General features: G+C 40.9%; 1 protein-coding gene across 1 annotated transcript; it reads right to left on the reverse strand.

The window, feature by feature from the left end:
* Window positions 1–850: 850 nt before the first annotated feature.
* Window positions 851–13,272, reverse strand: mlycd (malonyl-CoA decarboxylase). Its single transcript, XM_083915990.1, has 5 exons — window positions 12,396–13,272; window positions 6,800–6,912; window positions 6,006–6,162; window positions 5,419–5,571; window positions 851–1,783 (listed from the first exon to the last, which is right to left on the reverse strand). The coding sequence occupies exons 1-5, from the start codon at window positions 12,927–12,929 to the stop codon at window positions 1,238–1,240; spliced, it is 1,503 nt and encodes a 500-aa protein (XP_083772116.1). The 5' UTR covers window positions 12,930–13,272; the 3' UTR covers window positions 851–1,237.
* Between the last annotated feature and the right edge of the window lie 754 nt (window positions 13,273–14,026).

Raw genomic sequence — 14,026 nt, forward strand, 5'->3', positions numbered from 1 at the left:
TTGCGTGTCTCCACGTACACAGAGAGGTATGGGTCTCCTATTGTCTCCGATATCTCCAGAGCGACTTACAATGTCTGCCAAGGGCATCCTTTAAACAACTGTCCTTTTTACGCTTCTTTATTCTCCTCCCCCATTCATTCACAGCTGAACACCATCAATCTAGCCATTTACTTTAACTTTATTTCTCACTCCATTAGTTTCTAGGACACAGAGCGGCACAGGGAGAGGAAAGAGGGAGTGGGGACACAGAGAAAAAACAAAAAGAAAGTTTGGCTCCTTAGAGAGATAAAATGTAATTTCACAGTCAACTTGCTGTGATATATTATTTCACAACAATGGAGTGTGGGGCTGATATGAGCCCTGCTTGGCACCTGTACAGAGCAGTTAGAACATCAGCAATAGGTCTCTAGAGAGGTAGGTGTGTGTGTGTGTGTGTGTGTGTGTGTGTGTGTGTGTGTGTGTGTGTGTGTGTGTGTGTGTGTGTGTGTGTGTGTGTGTGTGTGTGTGTGTGTGTGTGTGTGTGTGTGTGTGTGTGTGTGTGTGTGTGTGTGTGTGTGTGTGTCAGAATGAGCAGTCGACTGTAAATTATGAGCAGCCATGATACATGGCAGAAAAAACATACAGCTCTTTTAGAGTTTAAAAATTAAATAATATTTGCATTTTGTGATTTCACGCTTTTGTGTATTGAGCTTGAGTGATAAGCAGTGTAACAGCAGGTGCGTATAAACCCTAACCAAAGAAAAAAAAAAAGACCCATTCCAACATTCTCCCATTCATCAACATGTTTGCAGTAAAACAGTTCAGCCAAATGAAAGAATATAATCATTTATTCCAGTAGCTGCACTCCCTCATTGCTCCTGTGTCACCATTACACACACTGTTATCCAGGAACATGGTAAAGTATTGATAGATGCCTCGTGCTTCATTAGCTACAGTCTCTCAGCTTGGGAGGCGCTTGCACAATATCAAACAGCTTAAACCAGAAACCCAATGAGGCAAGAAACCTAACCTACGCACTACATACAGACGAATGTTCTAATTTTACTTCAAAATATAATATTAACTGATGTCCATTCAGTGGGGCTTCTGAAGATGTTTTTTTCTGTTTGAATATTTGAAGAAACATGTCAAATATAAAAAAGAAAAAAAAATTCAGTTTGTCAGTTAATGTATGAGTGATATCAAGGGCAATCAAATGGAACGGAGGTGTATTTATGGATATATCCTTGTCTCCTTCTCACAGTTTGCTGTTCTTCTGAAATTGGGACACCAGCCCCAGAACCTGCTCTGATGCAGTGATGAATTTATTCTGCAGGTAAAGAGCGCTGTTTTTAGATGTCTCGTTAAGGAAGTAACGATAGTTCACCATGATGCTGCAAGAGTTCGCCACACCCCTAGGGCTGGTGTCAGCGTGCCAGTTGAGCCTCCACATGGTGGCGCCATTTTGCAGGTGAAAGTTGGCCACTGGGTTGAGGGCGTAACCTCGCCTCTTCTCTCCGTAGAGGTACCAAGCACAGAGACGCATCATGACGGGTTCCAGGACACGGGTCAGACGCTCAGAACGCATCCACTCACTGGTGGCAATCAACTTTCGAAGGGCCTCAACGACCGGGGTCCCCGGAGCTGAGTCTGTGGCCTGTTGCACCTCCTTCCACTCCTGCTCAGAGAGGAGGTCAGAGCCCCGGCCTTCCTTCCGGTACTGGCTGAGCAGGCCTTGGAGCCAGGAGGAGAAGCCTGGGATCGGAGACAGGCTGGAGAACTGGGCCATGTGAGGAAACTCACTCTGGAAGACATTAGGAGAGAGGGAGGGAGGTAGAGTTAACCCTTAAGTGCATGCCTCGGGCCTTACAAAAAGCCCTAAAGTCCCTTTTAGGCCCAGCACAGTTCCCAGAAAAAAATGTTGGCATGCCATGTTTCTGCAAACCACAAAAACATTGACATAGCACCCTTTAACGTCTGTATGAGATTCACTGGGCTTTCAACTGCCTCCAATGTAATACCATCCACGGCAATATGTGTCATCCTAAAAAAAAGTTCCTTTTCAATGCCCTGATTTATAAACAAAAAGTTTCAGAATCGTTTACATGCTTGCAGAGACACAGACTTGCCTCGACCCGCTGTAACCAGTTTTAAATGAGGAAAACAAAAACTAAAAATGAAAGCTAGCAGGAAAGGGATGGGGATGAGAAAACAAAGTAACAGTGTAAATAAAGCAAATGAGAGGCAGCAGATATTTGATCCTCACAGCCTGCAGGGGCACCGGTTTCGCCAAAAATGAGTAGCTCCACCTCAGTATCAAAACACAAAACAAAATGTTCTTGTTCGTGCTCTGGCTCCTGCTGCTCAGGCCTTCCGTTTCCACAGACTGACAGCATTACAAACTCCATCGCGTCATGATCCTGCCCTGCTGATGGAAATGGATGATGCCCTCTCTCCTTCCCTCTCTTATTCTTTCCACCTCAGCCCCTTGCACTCTCTCCTTTAACACCTGTCCTCTTCTTTCACCCACCTCTCCCCCATGTCTTGGTCTGGTTTTGACCACAACCACAAAACCCTCCCACACATGGCATGAGTTCTCTCTCAACCTGTTACCTTTTCCTCTCACTTAAATCCTCCCCCTCTTTGTGCTCCGGTGTCTGGGTTTATAAGTAAAGGAGCAATGTGGCAGGCAGAGGAGTGGAAGTGGCTGCAGATAAAAGTGGAAGTGTCAGACAACCCCTGGAGGGACACGCTGCTCTGTAACATTGTTCTCCTTTCTTCATATTTGATTTCCCCATCTCTTTATTTAAAAATGCAGCCTTCTCACTTTCCACACCCCACTGGCTCTCCACTTCTGTTTCTTCTCACTCATCACCATCATCATCATTATTATGATCATGATCTTGCCTTCTTCACGCCAATTCTCCAACCTCTACTTTTTAACCACAGATGGAAAGGAGGATAGAGTTGGTCAGAGAGGTGAAAAAGGAATAGGGAGTAAAGGATACATATAAATAAAGGTGTAGCAGTGCCTCACCTGTGCTTCAGGGTTCAATCTACAAAGACAAGCAAGACCTCCTCTCTTCACCTTAAATCATGACTGTGACCTTTTCTTTTCCACTCATATATCCATTCTCAGCTGAGCTGCTCCTCTCTTCACCTTTACATAATATGAAGCCCTGCATGGGCCTCTGTATTGTGGTTTTCGGTAGCTTCAAGGGTAGAGCATCGCACTTTGGAGTAATGGGTTAGATTCCCCTAAGGGTCATAAAAAAGTATGAAAGTCGAACTTATAATTATAAGTTCAATGTCCAAATAGTAGCCTGCTTAGTATTGTGTTACAAAATGTAAAATGCAGTAGCTACATAGTCAGTAAAAACTGAGTAATGACTGTTTACAATATAAAAAAAAATCTCATGTCACAGAAATGCATAATTTCTGTCTTTAAAAGCATGTACAATTTTACTCTGGCTTGGTAAAGAAGGAAGTGAGAGAGCCAAATATTTCAACGTACTAAATGGTAGATAGTAGAAAAATAAACAGACCCAGTGAGACAGATACCCAAATTTTGCCCCTATGAACCATGGACTGTAATAATCAAAATAAAGTTTATTTTCAGTGAAAAAACTGAGAAAGCATTTTGTTTGTAGGAGCCTTACTTTTGGTTCCTGAGGATTATACAAAGTACAAATGGAACTGTATTTGAAGTATTATGTAGGTAAAACAGAAATTATTCATTTGGGTAAAAAATGAACACATTAATTTCTAACTGTCTAACTATAGTGTTCCCCAGCATTCCAATTAAGTAGGTAAGTCTCTATGTGTCTGTAGGGTAATAACTAACACAGCTCTTTTTTATAGATAATTATTTTGCATTAGAAAGACAACAAAGTTGACAGGAGAGGGCTACATTGCAAAGCTAGACCTCTAGATGAAGACAACATTCAGCATCTGTAAAGCTTTGAAACACAGTGCAATATAACCTACTTTCTAACCACAGACACAAATAGAGTGCTGCAGGAATTAAATAATAAACCCAGAAATTAGTTAGCACTGTTGCACTTCTGGTTCCCTTGTCTCGAAGTCAATGAGTTTTTGGTTAGATGTGTAAATAAGGTCTGTGGTTAAGACAGGCTAAAGAGATTTTACCTTTAACACTTTTGTTCTACGACATAAAAAGTAAATAAACTACTCGTGACCCATTTTGTAGAAGGAACCAGTGCGATGCTTACTTCTGGGTCAGCTTAAAAAAATACATCCCTGCAACACTCTGTAGCCCTAACGTTATAGCAGAAAACACAACACAATAGCTGAGCTCACTGAACCGTATGCTGCCATTAATAAAAAATACCATTGAGTAAAAAGCTTGCACCAATTCAAAACAGTCCTGTTGTATGACAAACTAAAGTGGATGCAGCTGAAAGCTTTGAAACCTGATTTTTACGAGGACACGCTGTCAAGAGCTACTTCCCATCTATTGGGTAGAGTGGCTTTTGATGTTCCTTCAATGTTCAAATCGTTTAACAAATGCTAGCTGGAGTGGACCCACATGAAGGGCTCTTCTGCGCTTATTGAGAGGGATGGATGAGATTTCATTACTGCCTGTCTAGAGACTACAGCTCTGTTTACGTGTGCCTTCATGTGTGTATAAGCAAATGCGAGAACAAGAGGGAGATTTATGATTCAGCAATGGGACTAAAATAATACCTTTTGCAAAGCAATCAAAGAAAAATATTTCCTGCCACAGCTATATTTCTTGCTGAAATAAGCTGTGCCACACCTGAAGGCAACCCTAAAGCCTTGTAATTGCATTCAGCATGCAAGTCCTGCAGAGTGACACATCATGGGGAGGAGATTCACAGCGCTTTTTGCGACTACACCACAGGGGAGGAGCTGTATCTCTGCATGTTGCATATATAGACTGTCAATGATAAGGTGTTATTATTTAGCTATAATGGGAGAGGGTGGTTTTAAAACCTTTACCTATAAGAGCGGGTGCTTCACAGCACTGTGCAACTTGTGTTCCTCTTCTGTGACCTTATGCTTTATCTCAGCTTTGCAAGCCAAGTATTTATAGAAATTCAAATAGAATGGATTCAAATAATTACTGTTATGATATTTTACAGTGGCCTTTCACTTTAATTTCACAGTATTTTAATTAGAAAAACACAAACACAAAATGCTATACTACTAATGTTGACCTCCTTTCACATATTAAACTAAATTAAGACATCTGTATTAAATTAGACAATATACACCGCAGAAAGTTTATCAGAACAACACAACATTATTATGTCCATCCATTTTAAAACAAGATGGTTATTTCCTCAAAGATTAGATAGCAATAGAAAAAAAATACAGTTAATGCACAGAAAACTATTTATTTACTAAATGCTGCCCAGTGTATTACACTGCATCCTGCATCCCACCCGGACTCACCTGTAGTTCTCGCACCACTCTCTTGATGAGGTAGTTGCCCAGCTCCACCCCTTGAAGTCCAGCCTGGGTGGAGGAGATCGAGTAGAAGATGGCTGAATTTATCTTATTCACATCCTCCTCTGCGTCAAGAGTGGCAAATTCACGGACGATACCCTAAGAAAAAAATTTTTTTTTTTGTGGATTCACGCATACAAACTGTGCATCACTTATCAGATACAGGCCAATTATCAGTGTTCTTTGATAGATAGCTGCAGCCAAGGCAGGAGTCTCTTAAAGCTATGTCAGAGCTGCTGGAGCGAAACTGTGGATATCATAGCACTATTTCACACCATGGAATATTCTTAAATCACAGAGTTGTCAAAACCACCTTTTCCTCACTGTAAACACAAAAGAAAAGGAAGTCAGCACTGTAGAGGCTCCCAAAGGGATATGCAGTTTAAACATCTCTATTGTTTTTCACACAGCAATAATCCATTTGTCAGCTGAGAGGAGGAACAAAGTAGTAAATCCCTGTTGTTTTAACTATCCTCCAAGGTGTGCTAAAGAGAGACAAACCATTACAAAAGCCTGCCGCTATTGCTTCTAACCTGAATGTTATCAGAGATGTCTTCTGTGAGGGCAACGTGTAGTACAACCAGGGGTTCTCCTGGCATGGCGGCATGGGTGAAGGCATAACAACGGCGGTATGGTCCCACTCTGCGCTTCAGGTCAGTCCAGTTCCTTACAGGGTGCACTGCCTCATACCTGGCAGAGGGCTGATAGTTAGTCTTTCACTTTTCAATGAACCATTCGCCAAGCCCCTGTCTTGCCTATTTCTCACATAAAGTGCTTTCAGAAACATATTTTAGTGTACTGTTTAGCTGTAAAATGAGAAAGTTTATTTGGTCGGTCAGCTTGTGGGCTGTCTCTTGCTTTCTTTATGTTTAGCGTACATACTGAAGGGGGACAAGCTAGACAGAGGCTTTGAAAATTCTGTTTCACTTTACAAGTGAAAAGGCTTGTAAAATGGGAACTAAACAATGTGTTTGTATAGTAAGATACAGGACTGGCTATCACACGGTTGCAAAAAATACAGAGTGAATCTGCTAGTTGTGTCGGTTTCTTTTCTAACATAACCTGTATCCATTCATTTCACTTTTCTTTTGGTTTTGGAAAGGCTATTAAAACTCTTACACTGTTTCAGCATGATGAGAAGTGCCTAGTAGCTGTGGATGCTTAGCTATGATTGGACAATCACTGCTCAGGGGAGGGGTTTAGCAAAAGGTAAGTTTGCATTACTAAACTGTATTATTGGTTTGTAAGAAAAGACCTGTGATGAAAATAAAGAGGGAGAGATAAGATAAAAGAGAACCACAGTATGAGGGAGCATGAATGTTCTTACTGGCTGATCTTCTGCAGGATCTCGCAGGGGGACTGCCATGTGATTCTCTCCAGTTGGAGCAGACCTACAGAGAACCACTCAGACAGCAAGCTCTTCAGTGTGCCGTTTAGATCCTGGGGAGAAAAAAAAGAAGAAGTTTAGAATTAACAATCATAATAATGGATAAAACCACCTTCTTTCCTTTGTTGAGAACAGGTCAGCAGCCGATTTTTGGGGGAAATGACAACACAATCATGCATTTGTATTTCCATTCCATTTGTACCAGTGCAGTGCCCGTTTGGGGCGCAACCATTCCAAACGTTCGATTGTTTGACTCGTGGTATTGCTGCTAGCAGCGGTGTCGAGGGGTGTGCCCATAGAAATTGGATAGAAAGGTCATTGCCGATCAAATCAACGCAGAAGCAGCCATTTTTATGTGTAGTGTTGCCAAGCAACTGACTAAATTCTGTATAAACTGAGTCGTGGCAAGTCGCGGAGTTGATGTTTTGCAGTAATAACCTAACAACGGCCAAACAAGCAGTGTAGGAGAGACAGTCGCTTAATGAGACACTGATGTTTGATCGGATTAATAGTTTTTGAGATATGTAAAGGACAGTCTACGATACATACACAGACAGAGATTCCTTCCTTTATAGTTATGATGCTGCTATAGCACCACCCATTGGCCAAAAATAATTCAGAAAAAAAGTGAATTTTGTTTCTGTGACTTAGGGTTCAGAAGTTACAGGCCGTGTGTATAGTTTGTTGTTAGAGCGCCACCATCTGGACGAATTGCACCAAATTGTGACATTGCACTCTGGGTCCCCACCATTACACCTGCCAAGTGTGAAGTAGATCGAACGGACAGTTCTCGAGAAATGCAAATTACAGACCCACACAGAGACCTTGCTTTATAGTTATATAATAGTGCGCATGATGAATACGAAAAAGGTCACGGTCGCCAATACATTACATCATCTGAGCACTATCCTTACTGTTGCTATGGAGAAACATTATTGTCATTCTTCTCTCTTACAAATACCATAAAATTATTCTCTAGAAAACTGCAGCTTTTGAATTACCATTAAAAGAAGTGGATAAATCAACCTTATGGACTTATTGAGAGATCTTACTGAATAACAGCAGTGTTGCTCAAGTTTGTCGGCTATAAACACTTCCAATGCGGATTCTTACCCGAGTGTCTGTATGCTGTTTGAATGTTTTCGCATTATGAGTTGTGATTTGTTTGCGCTTGCAATGGGTGAAGAGGAGGCACTTCAATAAACAACTTGCCATTTCAAAGCAGGCTTCTCACCCAGTAAAGGTCAGACTTCATTTAAAGCAAATCTCTTGTAAACACACAAACAAGCACACACACTCAAACACACTCAAGCACATAAATACAGCTTATATTGGCTCTTCCATAGGACGACTTCACTTCAGGCTTACTTTAATGCCGGCTTGTCAGTCATAATAAGAGCCAATACAAACATGCTGAAGTACGGGTTATGGTGTTAAAGCCACTGGCTGAAATTCCTTCAAGCAACTATCAAAAACAAACTTAATTTGGAATTCTTCCCCAGATACAATATTATGCATACAGTCCTGCATTATTCAGCTCTATGGTTGAATGTTTCATGCTGAAAAAAGTCTGTTGAGCGAAGAGCAAAGCAAAAGTAACCATCAGGAGAAGAAAAAAAAAGTTGAACAAAACTTCCATCACTACTGGATGGTGTACATGTGTGCATTTGTGTTCTTCTAACTTCACAGCTTGCTGAGAAGAAATAATCTTTGATGGCCAATAATCCGGCATTTCTGTGGAAAACGCAGCACGTAAACAAGCCCTGAGAGTGCGGCTGTTGCCTTGGGTAGCCAATTCTCACCAACACAAAGGTAAGGTCTAACTGGGATGTGTATTTCATTGACCTAGTGGATGATGAATCCTTTTGAAATGGAAGGGTCTAGCATTAAACGCCTGAGGTGAGGTGAGGCACGGAGGAAAGGAGGGAAGGAAAAGAAGAAAACCTTGCACTCCATTAGAAAGCGAATAAAGCAATACTTTTTGACAGTGGAGCTGTATCAATGCAGTAAGGCTCCGATGCTGAGACCTGATACAGCCTCTGTTACCTTGAGCTGCAGTTGTATAGTGATTACACAGAGCGATGGAGACTGCAGTGCCTGGAAGGAACAGTCTGTCTATCCAAGGCCACATAGCCACAGACTGCCAAAGTGCTAACAGGTCAAACTCAGAGTGTGCCAAATACTTTTACTCCAGTAGGCTGCATGCCACTTGTCAGCCTGGCAGCCTGTCTGTGGGAAAAAAAATAGCCTCACTGGTACTCTGGGAAATTCCGAGGAGCCAGCTAAAAAGATGTCTCTGACTTGTCTTTACATCTTTCATCTACTCAGTTTGTGGACAGGGGAAAGATAATGAAAAGCCTGGAGATAGAAGGAACAAGGGGGGACATCAAAAATCAATTACCCAACCAAGAGAAACTAATCTAGCATACAATTCAAAGTGACACTCTTGCAAGAACCACAGTATTTGCAGCCTTGTCAAATCGAAACTTTGATTGCTTTAGTCATTTTAAAAACTGTATCATTTTCCCCGTTTCCATCTTTTTCTTTTTTATTACCAGTTTTTGTCTCCCCTGGTATGCACATACTATCAATACGTGTACTAAAAGCGTCGTATTTACCATGACCTTTTCTCATTTTTAGCAGAATCAATTCTGGCAATAACAAGAAAAGATTGCTGTGCACCCGAAGACCAAGGTGGTCAGCACTCAGTACGAGTACTCTGTAAGTAGCTTAGACCTTTTACCTTCTACAAAAGGTCTCAGTGGGTCTCTGTTATTGAGATTAAATACATCAGAACCACCTCTCAGCTAGCATAAAATAGGTATTGAGCAGAAGAGAGAAGGCTAGAAGTCCTCTGGTGATGGTGCAGTCGGGGTATTTGGAAATTCCATTAAGCTCTCTTCCTAAGCAGAACAAAACATTTAAAAATGATCACAAAGATGAAAGAAAACCTCTTTCACTCTATCATCAGTCAGTATCCAAAGACAGCACGTCATGATAAGTAAGCTTGCTCTAAATGGCCTGTAATGATCTCAAGCAGGGCAGTTTTAGCTTGACAATTACGGCTTTTTATTGTGCACACATCAGTTTTATTACCTTGGCATTGCTAGACTTATTTGCAAATGGATAATAATCTGGAACCTCTCAGTTCCTTTTGGATATGCAAGGGGCTTTATCAATGATCCAATCAAAATGTTGAAAAAACAGTAACCATGTTCTTTACAAAAAGTTACCCTGACATTGTAGTAAATGGGCAAAAAATAAAACATGTAGAACAATTTAAATATCTGGGGGTAACGTTAGATCAGACACTTGGTTTTGAAGGGCATGTCAAAAAGCTGAGTAACACGTTAAAATATAATTTAGCTAATTTTCGACACATAAGAAACTCTTTCACCTTTGAGGCATCAAGTACATATCTCATAGATCAAGCCCTAATTTTTGTACTGTATTACCTCCTGGTCTTAGGCATGTAAAACAGTTACAAAACCACTAGAGTTATTGTACAAAAGTAGACTTAAGATCCATGCAAAAAAACCACGGCATTACCATCAGCGCCATGTACTTGCCAAAGACGGTATTTTGAGCTTTGAAAACTTGATTATACATTTAAATGTTCGTCTACTTCACAAAATTATCCATAATGCTTATGCCCATCCTCTGAAAAGGTTTGTGACACTCTGCTCTGAAAACACAGCGCGTCTAATTAGATCTGTTACGAGGGGGGAGTGTAGTATTCCTCAACGTAGAACTCAGTTCGGCAGCTCTACTTTTTCATGTGTGGCCATGATTCAGTGGAACGTCCTTCCCACAGAACTTATTCTATGTGCAAATCCTCACATATCCTCATTCTTGTCAAAGTGCTGGTTACTGAGTAAGCAAGTTTGTACACATTGTTGAGTTACATGTGAGTGTATGTGTCTGGTTATGAGTGTGGTTATTAGAGGAGGATGGGGATAGTTGGACTGTTATCTGTGTATTGTATGTGTTTGAATGTGTGATGAGAGAAAGAGAGAGAGTGTATGTGCTGTTGATCCCTATTGTGCACTTCATGACTGGCACTCTTGTTCCCTGCTTTTATTGGTGTATTCTGTCAGTTTTTAAAATATTATGGTCATTATTTCACTTATGTCCTGATTTCAATGATTTTAATACTGTATCTGCTCCCACTTTACCTGCCACTGGACTCAAGGTATTGTAACCTGGCTCAAAGCATCTCTTGTTCTATAAGATAAATGTTTTTTTGTGCATTGTCCCTGTTTTAATTAAATTCATTCATAATTCATTCATTCAGGCCTCTGGACGCAATTAGATAGACCTACAACCAATCAGAGCAAAATGTGTTTCTGAAACCATTTTGGGCAAGGAATAGTCAATACAATAACATAACCCCGGTTCATATTTGATCAGCCTAGTTTGACAGTTTGATCTGAGTTTTGTGAGTCTGGTAAGTTGCGCTGGACAGAGAATGCGGTTATGTTCAGTAGCTATACATTCAAGCATGACGCTCCTCTGTCAATTATTGTCTTAAACCCGCCCTACATGAGATAAACAGTTGTGATTGGCCCATAAGATCTCAAGTTGCGGCCATATATATCTGCCAGAGCAAACAAAACATGAGCCCAGCAGATTTGTCTGGTTCCCAGGTTACAGTTTTTGTAATCTTGGTTTTTGCATATCAGCATAACAAATTTACAAATCAGCAGTTTTCATTTCATCTAGTGTGTTTGAGAAACGTTGACACAACTTGTCAACCATGACAGGAGCAGTATTTGCTTTGGATTAGGCCACTAAATCCCAAATTGTTTGTTTTCCTATACAAAACCAAAGTATCTGTAGATGGAGGGTTTTTGTACTTATTTTGACTACATCGTCTGTTCAACACATTTTAGGGGCTTATCTGCTTATACTGTACTTTTGATAAAAGAGCTGCTGTTCATGTGACACAATGCGTTTGTTGTCATACTGCCATTCCTTTCAATTTTATTTTTACTTTGTCTGGGGAAAAAAATAATTCAACATATTCATTACATGCCTGAATTATATTCAGCTATTTCACCCTGCTGCTGCAGCACAGTAGCTCCTGCCTTCATGTGTAGAATTGAATATTATTATAGTATATATTTTTGTATATATTCAACGTGGAATTGAGCTTTGGTGCAAAAAAAAGGTTGATCTTATCCATTTGCAAAAATACTCAAAGTTTTGAGGAGATAAACAAACAAATGCAGTTCCTTTAGTTCGTTACTACCCTATGGTACTACCAGTAAGGTAAACTGGGGCAAAGTTCGTTGCCACTAAAGCTGTGAGGAAATGTGAGCCGTGCTATGGAAACAAGTGCAGTGAGTGAAAGATATGTGTAAACAGCTTTACTCAGCCTGCTGCTAAGTCTGTTAAAATATGCCTCATAAAGTTTTCTAAATGACTTTCTTAACATTCAGGTACATCTATTCGAGCAAGGGTGCCGAACGCCTAAACGCGAAAGGCCCTTTCTGACTCATGCGAACACCCGTAGAAAATGTAAACAATGGTTTACCCTGATGTGCGGGCTCTCGCTAGCTTTGGATGAGATTATTTCAAGCACATCGGCTCGGAGATCCACCAGAAACTTCACTCCTCCCTCGACCCTGCTTATATGATTCAGCAACTGTCTATAACGGGGAGTCAAGCCGTACCGCAGCCTGTCTTCAACCTGCAAAATGGTCGCTAAGTCTCGCAGCTGTGTGTCCAACAACCTCACTGCGAGCTCGGAAGTGCTTTTGTGATCTACTCCGAAGTCTTGCGACAGCTTCGTCAGGAATCCGACTCTGTCTTCCTTTTCAAGACTGCCGTAGAAGTGCATGAACTCCAAGCTGTTGGATTCTGGAGGAGGAGGAGATTTGTCTCTTGTTTCATATGTGGGTAAAGGTGCAACGACCCTAGCCAGTATCTCCTCCATGCCACGAATTGGTGACGAGTACCAACGCCAACTGCAGACGTCCGAGGACCCTAGAGCCACTCTGAGAACAACCCGGTGTCGCCAGCACCTCACACTGCTTCGAAAAGCCCAGATAGCATTATGGGATATCATCGCCGGGAGGGAGCTCAGCTGTCCGTTTGGGACCCGCGACCAGTGAACAGAGAACAGGAGAGAACAGTTTCCGGGTCCCTTAAAGGGACAGTACAGCTGTCATGGCAACAAAAAGTTTCAGACTGGAGTTGCATGACAGGTAGGCCCAGTAGGCAGCTAGCCTATAAAACATGAAGTAGGCTTCCCTTGACTCCGAATAAAGGGAAGACACTACATTTCTATGACTGAAAGTGTAACATTTTGTGCGTTACAATAACGCATTGGACTTGGGTACCTTGATGTATGTATATTTGGGAAATTTTGCACAACATTTTTGCACAACCCGTCAGTGTACTATTTGCATCCTGCACAAAACTGCACAACTATTTGTTGTTTGTCGATTTTAACTGTTGAATTTAACATGGTTTGTTATATATGTTATAGTGTATTTTAATATTCTTATGGTCATTGTCAGCTGGGATCGGCTCCAGCACCCCCCGCGACCCCGACCCTGGGATAAGCGTTTGAAGATGAATGAATGAATGGTCATTTTCTATCCGAGCTGTTGACTATAGTACTTTGCTTATTGTTTATTTGTATTGTGTACATTGAACAGCAAGGCAAATTCCTTGTATGTAAAAACTTACTTGGTAATGAACACCTTTCTGATACTGATTTTGATTTTGCATATTGAAAAACAACAAAAGAGACCACAATGTAGTTATCACCCCTGGTCACCCCAAAGTGGTCAACATAATTTCCTAAGTAAAAAGCAATTTGGAAAGACCATTCTCCACACCAATAAAGCAAAAGGGGTTCATTTAAAAAAGAAATGACATGCCACATCTGGCGTTTATCTGTGTAACAAATTAAATATGAAGGTATTTGCCTTTTGTAAACCTTAAATAGGATCAACTAGGGTCTACACTTGTTTTAACATCTGCTACTTCAAACAGTTTGATCAGTTGTTTTGCTTTGTGGATATTTTGGGTCTTTAGCAAATTCATGTATTTTTATTGTATTCATCCGCTCAGACTTTATATCAATCAAATAAGTTAATAGGATGTTGTAAAGCTAAAGCTTTTTCAAAATTTAAAACTTTATTTTCATGTGCCCAT

Source organism: Echiichthys vipera (assembly GCF_963691815.1).
Source record: "Echiichthys vipera genome assembly, chromosome: 7".
Lineage (NCBI taxonomy): Eukaryota > Metazoa > Chordata > Actinopteri > Perciformes > Trachinidae > Echiichthys > Echiichthys vipera.